Raw genomic sequence first — 15,125 nt, 5'->3', positions numbered from 1 at the left:
GCCTGGGCTATTCTGGTCCCAAGCAAGACAGGGCATGTAGCCCAGAGATAATGGTCATAACTTGCCCATGTCTAACTGCATCCTTTCACCCAGCTGAACAGGACATTTACAATCTACTGCGGTGCAAAACCATAGAGTATAGGTACAGAAAACAAATCTAGAAACACATCTTGCAGCATCTCTGGGCCCTCTTGGGATATCACTGTCCCTCTGCCTTGCTGCTAGCCTGTGACTGGCTTTCCACACACAGAAAACTTACTTATCGCCTCCCCCCACCACTGAGCTCTCCCCAGCATTGAGCACTTAGTGGAAAAGGCAGCACCAAGTCATGAACATGCATCCAAGCACTGTAAATAGCAATTACAAAATTCTAGGTCACTGGGATAAACTACCATATTACCATTAAGTTACCCTTATTATTATTAACTATTAATATCATTAAGGCATAGCTTTCATGGGGCATGTTTGATCTCAGGTTCCATCTCTCCCCTAATGGAGGCTGTTATCAGCATCCTCATCCTATAAATGTGGAAATCAAGGCAGGCACTGGAAGCCAAAGTGACTTGTCCTCTGTCATTCTGCAGACAAAAGGCAGAGACAGGAGCACAAGACAAGGCATCTCCTGCACTCCAGCACAGCACTCACACCATGTCCTTGCATTTCCTCCTGTGAGTTTACAGCAATTAGTACACAAACATTAATTCACAGGTGTCTGGACCCTGTGCACACAACAGCCAGTGACAAAAATCTTACTGCCCTAAGCCAATTTGGGTCCTACCCTCTTATTTCACTGTTTTCCAGTTTCTCATAACTCTCAGCAACTACGTCTATTTGGGAACCGATTCGTGCCAGAACACTTGTTGCTCTCATCTTGATGTACTGAACTGTTTTAAGCAAAGTATGGTGCTGCAGAACACACTGCAATTCCCCGCTGCCTGCCTGGGCGAAGTGAGCACATTAAGCAGCCAGCACTACGCTACGTGCTCCTCTGTACGGCCTGGCCAAAAACCAGAGCGGGTCACAGGTTTTTTCCTACCAGCCCCGACACCTTCATTCTTGTACAGCTCACACACCGGCAAGCCAGAGCCCAGGCGGTGTCACATCGGGTGATGCTCCACCGACACCGGGGCTGCACAAGCTGCAGGGCAGCGGCCCGGGAATCCCTGGGACGTGCCCCGCCGCACACACGCCGAGCCCCACCGGGCCCCGCCGGCCCCGCACTCACACCGCGCCGATGCTGACAGGCAGGTTGTGAAGGCCCTGCCGGGGAGCTCTGTGTCACTGGGCCTCAGCGGTGTTACGCGCACGTATATACATACAGTCTTACAACGGGTGGGCGTGTGTCATATCGCCATGCGCTGTATTATTGTTCGCAAGCTCAGACCTGCTGTATTTTCCACGTATCTTCCGACGTGCGTTTATGTAAGCGGCTAGCGAGCCCCCCGAGGACCCGCGCCGCCTCCGCGCTCCCGCACCGCCCCAGGCGGGGACAGGAGATGCGGCGCAGAGGCCGGCCGCCGGCCGCAGCAGGTATTTTCCTCCCCCGGCCCCGCCGCGACCCTTGCGCACCCAGGTTACGGTCACCGGCCCCGGCCGCTCCAGCCGCTCGGCGCAGCCCCTCCGCGACCCCCGCCGCGGCCCCCCACGCCCCGGCCGGCCCCCCAGCGCCGGGCACCCCCGGCCCCTCACAGGCGTCCCGCGGCGGCGGATACCCTCACCTGGTGGCAGAGGATGGTCCGCTGGACCAGGCGGGCGTAGCCGTCCAGGCGCACACCCGAGTTGCTGCGGCTCCTCATCGCCCCACGGCCGGCCCGCGCCCCCCGCCTCAGCCGGCCCGGCTGCCCGGCCCAGCCCCTCGACCACAGCCACGACCGGCGCGGCGCCACTGCCTGATGGCGGCCGCTGCCTCCTCCCTCCCTGCCGGCCTGCGCGGGGCGGGGCGGCCCCCGGGCTCCTCCCCCCGGGCGGGACGGGGCGGCCCCCGGGCTCCTCCCCCAGGGCGGGCGGTGGGAGCGGGCGGCGCCGGCTGTGGCGGCGGGCACATGAACGGGAGCAGGGGCAGGGGCAGGGCTGCTCCCGCGCGGGTAAGGTGCTTGAAATCCCACATTCAGCTTTTCCGAGGAACCAGCAGGCTTCTCCCTGCAGTGTTCGCACCAAGGCCCAGCGCGCTGCCCTGGGAAGCGGCAGGGGAAGGGCAGGAGGCGCCGCGGGGGTCCGTGCTCGAGGGACTGCCTGGGAGCAAAGGCCCAGCGGCGGGAGCCGCAGCGCGACAAGTGACAAAAGTTAGGCTTAACTGTCAAAAATAAAGGAGATTTTATACATCCTCATCGTTAAGTTCATAAGATAAAATGCAAAAGGCCAGAACATTTGTTGGAAGGTGGATTTTTTCCCCCAGCCTTAAAAAAATACCGTTTTGACATCTGAGAGAATGAAAGCCTTGGAAAAAAAAAAAAAAAGGCAAGAAAGCAAGGCTTTATCAGGTGTCGTCACACCCCAGTCTTGGCTTTCCAGCTTTACTAATGTAAGGATGTAGAGATTCCTGCTGTGAATGAGCCTGCTGTTCCCACAGCACCCGCTAGGGGCGCCAGGCAACGCGCGGCCCTGCCCGCCCTGCGCTCGCCGGCTGGCGCTGTGACGCCGCAGCTCCCGCACACGGGTGGGCCAGGAGCAAGCGGAAAGTAGGGGAGTCAGGCAAAGAGAACCGAGACTTGGGAACTTGACAAAGGCTTAAAAGGAAAAAAACCACAAACCAACTAACCGACCAAAACCATGTGTTACAGTTGCAAAATCTTCAGAGTTCGCTCTGTGCTCCTGGCAGCAGGGAGACACGATGGTGAGTGTGGATGGACAGCCGCTGGATGGACGGCTGCTGAAGCACGGAAAGGCTGTTGCCGAGTAGCTGAAGGTGTGGGATTCACTGAGACTTCCGAAAGGATTTTTTTTTCTTTTTCCTCATGTGAAATTACAGCATTAAGAGAGTTAATTTTGTAACTAACTGATGCTTACTTCATCAACTGTGTAACCAACAGCCATGGCTGAGAAAGCAGGCTCAAAAGCAGATGTGTTCATTCAGCAGTGGCGGCAGACAGCATTTCTGTAGGGACTGTGCAGCAGGCAGGTGACAAGCACTACTCACAGGTTTAACTCCATCAGCCAGCACCCTGCAGCTGCAGTTCGGTGAAAGCTGTGCAGTCCCAAAACAGACCTGTCCACTCTCCCCTAAACTCTGCATGAACTTCCTTCTTCAGGGCACTACTTTTTACAGAAAAGATTGCATATGCTTAGGGAACAGGTTTGCTCAGCAAGGTGGTTCCAGCTGTACACAGCCTGTTGCTGTTGATCTATGACTAAGCTTAAAACTTCCTTAGAGATGTCCTCCAGTTAGCTTTGGCAGCCACAAGATGATGCACTGAATCTTACTCTGTGCTCTGGCAAGCGGTTGCAGCTTTCATCGAGCCCTGGGCTGCCATGGCTAAAACGCTAGCAGTGCACAAGAGACCAAGTACCAAAAGGATACAACACCCAGTGTGCAAACACTTTTTTTTGGCTAGTTTAATGATGATAATTATTTACTGCGCTAAAACAGTATGCTGCTGTGGGTGCAAGATTTTACTACAGTATATGTGTGCTTTTAAGTGGCAAAGTCAGAAAAGACTCCTCACCCCCAGGAATATATCAAATAAAAAATGATTAAAAAAATTCTAACATATGTTAGTGTGCAGGAATAAAAACAAAGGAAGACTCTAGTGATAGTGAAATATGCATTTTCATAGGTAAGTTAATTACTGAAGCCAAAGTCGCCATGGACTTTTGCTCATAGCATTCTTATGGAAGAGCTTCAGCAGATGTGAGTGTGAGCATTGGCTGGGCAGACTTAATTTCGGGTTTTCCCGTGAAAGGCAAAATATGTAGAAGACAATAAATGTTAAGGGCTAGGGTCTGCACTTTCTCCAAGAGGTTATGTACTACAGCTCATATAATCTGAAGAATTCTAACAAAAACCAGCATAATGAGGCATTTATCTAAAAGACAAAGTTTATATTTTTTACGTGTTTTACTTGCTGTAATATTTTTTTTACAGTTGAAAATATAAATACAAGAACATTAAATAAATTTACAGGAAACAGTGCAAAGGCAATTAGCCAAACAGTTAAAGCATTCACAGAAATGCATTCCAGCTACTAGCATTCCAGGAGAGTCTTTTATTAACATGCAGTGAAAACCTTCTGGATAAACACAACAAATACTTTAAATTCCCATTTTAAAAGCATATTCAGAGTAGTCTTGGACATAGATGACCAAAAGAACCCATGCATTGCATATAAAACCACAAGCAGGTTTGAGTACTGAAGAGGTTCAATTGCTGAAGTACAACAGAACCCCAAATAGGAAGCACTTAATCGATGCTTTTGTTGAGAAGATCTTTACAGGGCTCCCTAGAGAGTCCTCTGGGAAAGCAATGCCCTTTGCTCCCCTCCAGCATGCACTTGCCTCATAAAATCCCCTTTATGGGGTCTGGCACTCCACAGTGTGGCACCAGTTTGTTCTAGCTCTTGCTCCAGGAGCATCCAACCTTTGCCCAAGAACACAAGGGGTGGGGAGGAAGTAATGGCCACAGCTGCACATTTGTCTAAGGAAGAAGAGGCACAACCAGGGCTCAGGCTAATTTCTGTTCAGGAAGAATCCTCACACCGTTGTATGGGTTTCGGCTGTTGTGCATGAAGAGCCAAAATCCAGCATTTTCAGACAAATACCATAACAGGAATGAAATTTTGCCTCAGGAAGCACTGAGCTAGGGCCTCAGGATTTGGCTTGCCAACCAAGGGCCAAGGTACAAGCAGAAATATTCGTTAGAATAGCTGAAGAGCTGCCCCTTAAAAAACAGCCACACAATGGAACAATTTCTCAGCTCCTAAATATAGCAGCTAGCATTTACTCTATTTTTTTCTTCAAAAAAATAACACTTCTCTACTTTTCTTTATCACTGCAAATGAGAAATGGCAGTGTGTTTAATCTCTGGAACCACAACTCAAGATAAATATTGACCCTGCTGAAATCAATGGCAAAAGCTCCCACTGACTTATTCAAGCCACTAACATATCTTAGTTATATTCAATAACCTATTGACTACCTTATTTATCACTCCCTCATTCATGGCACTCTGATGACACCCAGTTTCTCTCCCTCTGTGGTGTACTAAGAGGTTGCTAAAGGTTCAAGATTGATAGTGTTCGTATTTACACTTCTGTATCTAGTGATATATTTAAACCACTGTAAGTAATTTCACTTACTGAAAAAATTCTGTATCATGCTATATTAATTATCTCAATTAAAGAAAAATGCAAACTTACAATAAAAGTTAAAACAAAATATCAATTATTTTTCTATACATAGGAATATTTAAATTTATATTACAAGAAATAAATATAAAAGTATCATTAAGATGCTTAAAAGTTGGTATTTTTCTGTTTATGTACATCACTACAGTTTGCTACTACAACATACAAAAAGTTGTAGACAGTGTAGCTAATGTTTTTAAAGATAACATCATTTGTATGCACAAGTTGTAACTTCCTACATTTATACAATACTACTATGCATTATATCCAGATAAACATAGTTGTAATGAAAAAGTCTAAACAAAACCTTCCCTTTAAATGTAAAAAACAACATCAATAAAACCTCTAATAAAGAACTGAAATGGAAATGTGCCAGCTGTAATTTGACATCCAACATACCTTGTCAAAATAGTAGCTTTTTTTTGGTTGGTTTTTTTTTTTTTTTTTTTTAATAATTGTCCTTGTCAATCCATTGCATGGCTGCCTTGAAGTTCCAGTACCATATTATTAAATAAAATCAGTTCTTGGTCTGCTCACATTATGTAAAACTGTTAAAGTAAATCTCTACTTCACACTGTAAAACAATGTGCTGTTTAAAAGGAAATCACATTTTCTCAAAAAAAAGTTAGGCTTCCCCTCTTTGAAGTCCTTCTGAGTGAGATATGGCTTTTTTGGCTGCCTGTATCATCCTTTTCTTGAAATACAAGTTGTTTGCCTGAAAAGTCACGGAGACACACATCACCATTCTGTACAATGAAAGAAACACTGTTCTTCTCACTGGGAAGATGGCCTGTTGAAACAAAAAAAAAGAGCATCTCCTATCAGAAAGGTTCAGAATCAAGTCTCCCATGCTTTTTCAGTCACTGTAGGGTGTTCATGCACTCTTGTATTATTCCTGCAACAATCTCAAAATGTGGGCTTTTCTGTACATACTGCATATGTATTTCTTCTCCTGTGCAAAATCAGTAAGAGATCTGAGAGATGTTAATAAATTTTTGCACAATAGGATTCCATATTTTAAGCAGTGAAGGTCACAATTCTCAGGATGTAGACTTCGACTTGGTATAAATATAACTAGGTAAGATGCAAAACACTTTTCATTCTAGTTTTGCTTTAACAAGTTAAGTTTAAAAGGTCTCTCAGGTTTGCTATGCATCTGCAACAAAAGTGTTTGAGAAAATAAGGATTTTTTTTTCCTTTGAAAGGCACTCAACTTGCAGGATTTATTTCTGGAGGACAACTAGAATACGGCCTAGGTCCAATCATGGGTCTAGGATATATTAAGACTGATTCTTACACCTTTAGGTTAATCTACAATGAACACGTGTGACACCACTGCTGACTGAAGCCTATTAATGAAATGCTCCACAAATGCTTAGTTCACCGGATAGAATCTCCTACCTCTATGCATCACGTTCTATATAATTCTGATGAGAATCAGAATTTAATTTTTTTTTATTGTAAGTATTTGTGCAAATGCTTCTGGTTGGATTTCAGTTTGATTTTTGTTGGGGTTTTTTTTGTTTGGTTGGTTGATTTGTTGGGGTCAGGGTTTTTTTTGCAAAGCAGTCAAGTTTAAGAAAACTGCCAGGACCCTGGTATCATATGCATCACTATCAGTAGGAATAAACTACAAGGAATAGCGCAATGGAGAAACCAAAACCAGAGCTAGTATTTCTTTTGGGAGGGATAATTTTGTTAAACACTGAGAAGTGAGTTCACAAACTAAGATGCAGAGCTGTCATTTACCATTTATACCAGACAAAGAATTAATAAAAACCATAAAGCACCCAAGTTTGCTATTTGTGTTAATATTCACAACAATTCATACACAAGCATCATCATGATTTGGGAGACTTCAGTAAATCTACTGAAAAGACACAACAGTGAAGGTAGAAACGGTTTGTGGTTTATGGTTTAGGAGGAGAAGGAAAAACACTAGTGAGAAACCTCTAGGCAGTGAAAGATGATTCTGTTACAGGGATCAAAATCTGATCCTCTCTAGTAGTACAGTTGTAATCAGACACAGAATACCTCAAATATCCTGGAGCGGAATTCTGCTTTGGCTCTGCCTCCCCTTTCACTCTCTCACTACCTCAAGCTCCTGAACTCTTCCAGAAGCAGCAGGGCCACATTACAGGATGCTCTTCAACTATTTCTTGTTGGGGTCACCAGATGGGGAACTATTTGGTGACATCCCTCCCCTGCACTTAATCCTTCCCACAGAAAGGATTCTACTGCTTGAGTGTCTGGGCTGGACTGCTCCTCTATTCCGCTTGGGCCAGATCCCCCAAGCACACAGGTTTAGTATCAGTTTACCCAAACATTTCCTCCAGAAAATAATCCTTCACTTTAGACAGACTGCATACCTTCCAGCAGTTATCCTACTGATTCAAGCAGATGTCAGCATTATCAGCTGCATCGAAGTCTCATTGGCAAACTTGTCCTTGGAATGAGAGATGGCATTTTTTTAAATAAAATGTGAACATGTATTTCTAGCTGATAAAGCTTACTACCAGTTTGAAAATGTAATGCATATAAATTTGACATCTCCAGATGGGAGTTTAAGAAAGTGGGCTTGTGGTGATGGCTGCCAAACAAAGATCACAAATTACATGCACAACTTCTGAGCTGCCACTGGACCCACAAAATGGCAGCAATGGCCCAACAGATTATGCAAACCCTCTTAAGTACAAAATCTAATATTTAACTATTAATTTAAAAGTCCACCAAGCACTTAGGCACAAATGTAAACAGGGCAAGACGAGCAGAAGAGCTTTGCTAATTCAAATCAGATAAAGACTGAAATGACAGAAAATAACCATACTTGCTGACACTGTAACTGTGTATATATAGCTGTTTAAACCCCGTCTGACTACAACTGTTTCATATTTTAGAAGGAGTGTTCAAAATAGCTGTGCCCTAATGCTAGGGTAAAATCTGAGAAGAAAATAAGGCTATTCTGTGAACAAATTCAGAAAGGTGGGTTCTGTTCCTCAGTTATGAAATCTGCAGGTTCAGCCATGTGATACCTGATGGTAGGTCCCCGAACATGCAGACCTGTAAAAGAAAAACCAAAACCAAGGAAATACTAGTATGCCATCAAAAGACGAAGTTACACAGTCGAGTAGGCAAGCAAAGCCACAGGTTGTATAGACACCCCAAACTTACCATGGCGAGTCATTCAATCCTGCATCTGGAATAGCATTTCAGTGGAAGCAGTGAGACCAAAACCTTTAAGTGTTTACAGCTCAGTGCATTATGACATAGGTCTTAATTTCTACAGTGTTTTCTTGTTGGAACTCTTTTGAAATAAGGCATTGGAATGTTAGTTTGAAGTTCTGGCAGTGAGAGTGGGGAAATCCGGTACAACTAATTAGGCTTCATGTTTCCACCTAACACCAGTCAACTACCTTTTGCAGGCATTTGCTCAGCTCTTCTAAGATACAGCTGCCCCATGTTTGGAAGATTTAAGTGTAAGCTCAAAGAGCTTTGCTGGGAGGACCAACTCTACCCAAGTATATGTTTAGCGTCTTTTTGTGGGAGTCCTAAAGACCCAGAAGAATTACTTGATCAGTGAAACTATGCAGGCAAGGTATCATACAACCCTTCATATGAATGGAGGCTGTGGTACAGGGTTCACAGCATCCAAAACATACCGTAGAATACAAAAAGAGATGAGGTGGGTCACCCGAGATGTCTGTGTTCATGAGTGTATAGGAACAAAGTGCTATTGAAGTTCTTTTAGCTGCTTTGTCTGAGAAGTTGGCACAGGACATACAGGCTCTCACCCTGGAAAGATCTAATTATATGACTAAACTAGGACGGAACTGGAGCATGTCACACAGAACTGACATCACTCAATGGTTTAGACCATCAATTTTGCATCTCATTCTAAAATACTACCCAAATCAACAAAAACTTATTCTAGAAAGCCACATCAGGACCATTCGCTCAGCTGCTGCAACAACCAAGCTCAATAAAACATTTCTGCTATCTTTCTTTCTGTTGAGAAAAGTAGCCAAAATGCTTTTGTATCTGTGTACGAGCATGTCAAATGTCGCAGGGAGAGGTGGCACCTTTCATGAGATTAACTAACATGGCTGGAAAAAAACCTGCAAGACATGCAGGCTTTTGTGCCTGAAAATTTCTCTTTGAAAGAGAATTGGAAAAGTATTACTTCTACTGAAAAATACTGCCTTGCTTGTATTTAATGACAGTGAGAGTTCTGGTTCTCAAATGATCTGTTAGATACAAAGTATGTTAATTATTACATTGTGTGGTACCCAAACAGAGAGGTTTGACAAAAAAACCCCAAAACCAAAACAAAACAAAAAAAAAGCCACCCAAGAGGAACTAATTTTACAAACTCAATTTGGAAAACTATTCAGGGCATGTCCAAATGCCATTTCCTGAAGTGTTGCTATTTCTTTACAATATGCAGCTAGAACACCCAAATGGACAGTAACCTATTAAGAGGGCAGCACATTCGTATTCCATAGCTTTTACTCTGTACATCTTAGAGATTATGCACTGGGATTATCCAATTGATTATCTGCTGTCTTCCAATAGCATATGCCAGGAAACAAGGACAACACAGCCTCTGTCAGCATGTTCTACAACTTCATACTATCAACAATCTAACTGATAGCATGACTTCTTAGCCTCAGCTCTTGATCAGTTGGGAAAAATACCTCAGGCACACAGGAGTAACATCCTCTACATTTTGCTCAACTTTGGCTTTTATACATTACAGATTTAGAAGTTATTTTTCTCTTTGAAAAAGTGATTCTCTTTACTGTAAGAGCTCAAATCATAGGCATGATGTTTGTCCAGCAAGAGTGTGGAAAAACTAACTAGATTATGTCTATTGAAAAAAGATAATTTTTTAATAAGTACATTCAATGGAGATTCATATCTTGTTTTCTCAATACACAAATAAGCCACACTAATTTGCAAGTGAAATTGAAGTGCTACCTACACCTGCATTTCAACTTCTCAGGAGCAGAGGAGAGGGTAACAGTTCAGAGGACAGTACTGTGTTAGAACAGGAACCATAGAGAATTTTACTTCTGAAGAATTGTTTCCTGCAACAACGATATATCTGCTAGGCAAAAACATCCTTAAAAACACTACAGGAGAAATAAAGAGCTGTAGAGAAATTAAGTTCCATTACTTAACTCTGTAGCCAACAGTGAGCCCTCCTAGCAGTGCTCTCTTCACTGAGGTGATTTTGTAAGTCAGTCTCTATTTTCTCTTTTCCTCTCATAAGCAGCTACCATGTGAGCATTCCATTAATGTTTTTCCTCATACTGCCTCCTACATAATTTCTTTCATACTTTCAAGCTATATTATTATCTTGTATGTCTTTCTTCTTCAAGCAATGTTTACTTTAATAAGGTTTTAAATATGAACTGTTTTAAAACACGCTTGAAGTTTTTTGTCATATACTCAGGTGACAAGAACAGTTTTAACAGCAGCTTCTGGTAAGTAATTGGTCTAATAACAAATATTACTTAGTATTTGATAGATAAATCAAGAGTTCCCACTGAGTAGGAGAAATGAGCATTTTAAAACTGTCTGTAGTTCCCTAAAACAGATGCGTGGTATTGTTTGTGAGGACCCCCTGAAATACTCGGACCTGATACTTATGAATAATATTTTGTCAGCACTTCACTTTACATCAGCATGATAGAGTGCAGCACTTCTGTTTTAAGACAAGAAAAAAATAGCTGAGAAATACTATTTTGCATTATACATACCATTTCCATTTGCATGCACTGAGTAATCATTATTCATTAGCAGTGTTGTAGAGTTAGTGGAGTTACTGTTTGACTGTAAGGAATTGGAAGAACTGGATACTCCTTGATTTACAGTCTGCTTCTTTAAACCATTAGTAGCAGTTCTACTCCAGTCTACAACAGATACATGTTACAGAAGATAGCAGAACTCATACAAGCAACGTATAAAAATATAGATAATAATGTAACTGAATTAAAACAAAAACAAGGCTTTACCCGCTCTCCTCATAGTATTCTAGACAGAATTTATTCTCCTAAAAATTTAATGATTCTTGGTGTGTAAAATTATTTCAATCTAGTTCCTTTTTCTCTTGTCCCCTTTTTAATACAAGCATCCAACTGTCATAGTTTTATGACTACAGACCAGATCAAAAAAGTAACTGAAGTACAGTTGATCCTTTAAGTTAAAGTGTATAAAAAGTATATAGCTTTATGAGAAGTCAACTACTGAATAACAAAATAACAAAATCATTTATAGTCTTTTTAGTTTAAACTGTCTTCATCTTGTTTTTATGGAAGTCATTGGTAAAGCTACAGTTGATTCAGAAGCCAGAACAAATCTTACAGTTTCTAGCTGATCAAAAGTCTTCTGCAAAGACATGCCTTTATACTGCAGTGGAAGAGATCAACTGCAGTTAACAGCTTAATGCAACAGCCTGTAAGAACTGCATCAACTACCACCTTCAATGAGTAATTTTTGAGGTTTATTATACCTTGGATAATAAATTAGAACTGCAACTGCAGCAACATGATTTACTGAGTATTTTTTTTTTAAAAGACTTACAAAATACTAGGAACTTAACACCAATTAGAAGTATTCAGAAATAAAAGGAAAAAAATATTAATATTTACCAGAGTTTTCAGCCAGTCTGAACTTCCCACAACAGAGATATCTTCTCCACTGTTTACGGACATTCTCCTTTGTTACACAATAGAAGATAAAAATGAAGAACCCTGCAAAGCAATAACATTAAAGAATGTTGCAAAATTTACTTTTACTGCTTCTTAATGAACAATGTTTTGGTTTTCTTCCATTTCTTTTAAATTTCTAAACAAAACTAACGACACCTTTCTTTGGTGAAAAAGTTCACAACTCTGAACACTGAATAGTAGTTTCCCCTTACATAGATGAGAGGAATCATACACACAAAGGCAAGAACAACAAATACAAACAAATCCACAAAGAGCATAAAAGCTTCCTTCTATCAGTTAAGAGGGGAAAAATTCTGTAGATCCTCAAATTTACTTAACACTTTTGGAAAATCATTCAAAGCAATGCTGAACAGAGGGCCTGATGGCACTGTCAAGCTATGCATCTGTTAGCACAAGGTGCAACACTGCTCCATCTTTTATTAGCAACTAGCCTGTTACCACCAACTGTAACAGAACCAGTAAAATTTTGAGCATTCATGCAAAGAAAACAGCTTGTATCTAAGCCAGTAATAAATAGTATCCCCTTTACCACAAATTCTAAGCCAAATATTTTCTAGAAGGGCTGAGGCTCACCCTTGTCTCTTGGCAGTGCCACATGACAGACTCACTGCCGGCTTCTCATTCACTTCTGACTGACACAGGGTGGGACCTAACTTTCCCTGCTTAGAAGTTGATCATCATCATCCCCCTTTAAGAAAAAGTGGCTCTCAATTTTTGCACAATTTTCCAGCTGTAATGTGTCCCTGATAACAGATGTGTTAGGTTTACAATTAATAGAAAACAATATGAAGAAAAACTAAATGATCAGACTGGTGCAGACACACGTGTACGTTATGTTTACACTGTTTTTAAGGCCAGTGAAGCATGTAAAATCCCACTAGAAGAGATTACTCACAACTTTCTTAACTTTGTCTTTTAGGATGAATTTTTGAAAGTAACCAAGTGTTGTTCTACCCAGATGGCTCTATACCATTCTCAAATGCAGTTTTGAAACACTGGCATAAGCTTAATTAAAGTCAATAGCACCTAGCATCTAACTTAAAACCCGGTAAAAGGGGAACGTAGCTTCACATAACAGGTTACTCTGACCACATAAAATCTAGTCTTGTGTTAGTTCAACACATTTGCATGCAAGACCTGGGAAGATACGTGTTCAACCCGCCCAAGTTACCAGAGTAAGGTACTCAAAAATCAACATACCAAACAGAGGAGGGGTACATAAACTGAACTGTAATTTTAATTGCTTTAGTCTCCCTGGGAAATCAGCCACCCAGTCATCTAAAGTGCCACTGAAGCAGGAGTGTGGATCCAAACTTTAGTAGGGCAATTCAGGTATACTTAGATAACTGCAGGCACCTACAGTACCTCCTATTCATATGAAGGCTTCTGCAGCCTCTGAAACTCTGCTTTTGGATATGTCCAGTAGCATCTTGGCCTTTGCAAAGCTACATGCCTTCACACCTACTTCCTGTATGTTAAGAACTAAAGGTCATGCTTAAGAGTTAGACCACTACCTCTTTTTCGATGTTGCACCCTTTCCTGTCTTGATGGCCCGTTTTTGACTGTCACACCTCACCCTTAAGCCTTAGGGGTAAGTGGAGAAATGATACAGTTTTCACTAAATTAATTGCATTATTATGTGAACACTTAGAGTAATCAAGTATTTACAACTGATCTGTTGACTAGAGAAATACAGTCACTTCTAGTGGTGTCTGGTTTGCATACATTTTTAAAATGACAGTATTTATAGATATAAATATACTATACCTATAAAAAGTAGCTACTTTCCCATACCTTACTGTAACACAGCTGTAACTTAAGATTACACTAAAGCAGTATCATCTCTAATTTAATTAGTATGTTAAAGCATGTTAAATCACATCTTCATTGCTGAATCAAGAAAAGGCCATTTCCAAATGTTTTGTTCATTATATTATATGCAATGGGCTGTCACACAAAGGATGAACTTACCTTGCAAAGTGTTGAAAATAGTAAAGAGGTAAGTAAATACCTCATTTACTGTGAAGAAAGCAAATCCCCAAGTAATTCCCAACAAGAATGTGAGGCCAGCAACACTCCTAAGGTCTTGAATGCTGGTTTTTCTTTGAGCACCAAGTTGTTTTTTCTTTTTGATACGACAGAGCTGGATCAGCACAACAATGAACATGCTGATATTGATCAGGAATATCAGGCAAAAGTATCCCACAGCAGTAATATAAAAGACAGTTCTGTTTTTTATCCAGCAGCTAGAACACAAGAACAGTCTGTCAACCATTATCAGAAAGAGAAATTATGTAAAACAAGCATGAGATAAAGGTGTAGTTTGTTGCACATGCAAACCATTTTTGCCTCTTTAGTAAAAAGGATTTTTTGGCCAAAGGGTAAGAGCTTTCATATAGGCAATAAGCACAAAATACATGACATACTGCTGAGCTACACGGTTTCAAAGCTCTCCCGCTGCTTCCCTCCCTTCCCCACCTTTACTTTAAAGAAAAGCAATTTTACAGGACCTCCCTTCCACCCAACCCACAGAAAAGCACCTCTCTTTAACTCACAATTCATCAGGTCTGTTTATTGAAACCTTTCCAGTGGTTATAAGTCCATAATTATCTGGTGATATTGCCAACACAATGGACACAACTACTGCTGGTAACCCTAAGAGATTATGAGTAAACACATATTAAAGGTCTTTTCAAACCTAAACAATTCTATGATTCTATAAGTGAAAATCATGACAAAGACAATATTATGAGGACTTGAAATTACTCTATTTTTTCTATGAAATCTACAACTTGTTTCTGAAATTCATCTGTTGAATTCTGTTGACTACTGTTGTCTGAAAGAATCTAAAAACTAGAGCATTCAAACTGCTCAGGAGTGTAACTTCCCAAGAAACAAGAGTTATTCTCCACAGCTAGCTCCAAACCTTTCTGAATCAGGCAATAAATACTATCATTCAAACTGATTTAAAACATCAAATACAGCATAGCTGATTTTCTTTCCAACATCTGTTCTAAGAAATTGTTTTTAGTGCCTTCATTCATGTTTACTT

At 41.4% G+C, this 15,125-nt stretch overlaps 2 protein-coding genes across 7 annotated transcripts in view; both read right to left on the bottom strand.

Moving 5' to 3' along the window:
* The window catches only part of PHKA2 (phosphorylase kinase regulatory subunit alpha 2), a 49,171-nt gene extending 47,250 nt beyond the window's left edge, over positions 1-1,921 (bottom strand). For 2 of the 3 annotated variants that reach the window (XM_055701735.1, XM_055701737.1), the window contains exon 1: positions 1,719-1,921. In XM_055701735.1, the coding sequence (XP_055557710.1) occupies positions 1,719-1,796 (78 nt within the window). In that variant the 5' untranslated portion in view covers positions 1,797-1,921. The remainder of the gene's footprint in view (positions 1-1,718) is intronic. The other variant, XM_055701734.1, reaches the window with a different exon arrangement.
* A 2,107-nt stretch (positions 1,922-4,028) lies between these two features.
* ADGRG2 (adhesion G protein-coupled receptor G2) overlaps positions 4,029-15,125 on the bottom strand; it is a 62,338-nt gene continuing 51,241 nt past the window's right edge. For 2 of the 4 annotated variants that reach the window (XM_055703072.1, XM_055703075.1), the window contains 5 exons: positions 14,629-14,728; positions 14,045-14,319; positions 11,993-12,094; positions 11,102-11,254; positions 4,029-6,129 (listed from right to left, as the gene is read on the bottom strand). In XM_055703072.1, the coding sequence (XP_055559047.1) occupies positions 5,954-6,129; positions 11,102-11,254; positions 11,993-12,094; positions 14,045-14,319; positions 14,629-14,728 (806 nt within the window). In that variant the 3' untranslated portion in view covers positions 4,029-5,953. Of the gene's footprint in view, positions 8,400-11,101; positions 11,255-11,992; positions 12,095-14,044; positions 14,320-14,628; positions 14,729-15,125 lie in introns of all 4 variants that reach the window. The other 2 variants (XM_055703074.1, XM_055703073.1) reach the window with 2 other exon arrangements.

This window comes from Falco cherrug, chromosome 2, assembly GCF_023634085.1.
Source record: "Falco cherrug isolate bFalChe1 chromosome 2, bFalChe1.pri, whole genome shotgun sequence".
NCBI classification, from domain to species: domain Eukaryota; kingdom Metazoa; phylum Chordata; class Aves; order Falconiformes; family Falconidae; genus Falco; species Falco cherrug.
The sequence above is the reverse complement of the archived record's forward strand: the minus strand, read 5'-3'. Positions and strand labels throughout refer to the sequence as shown.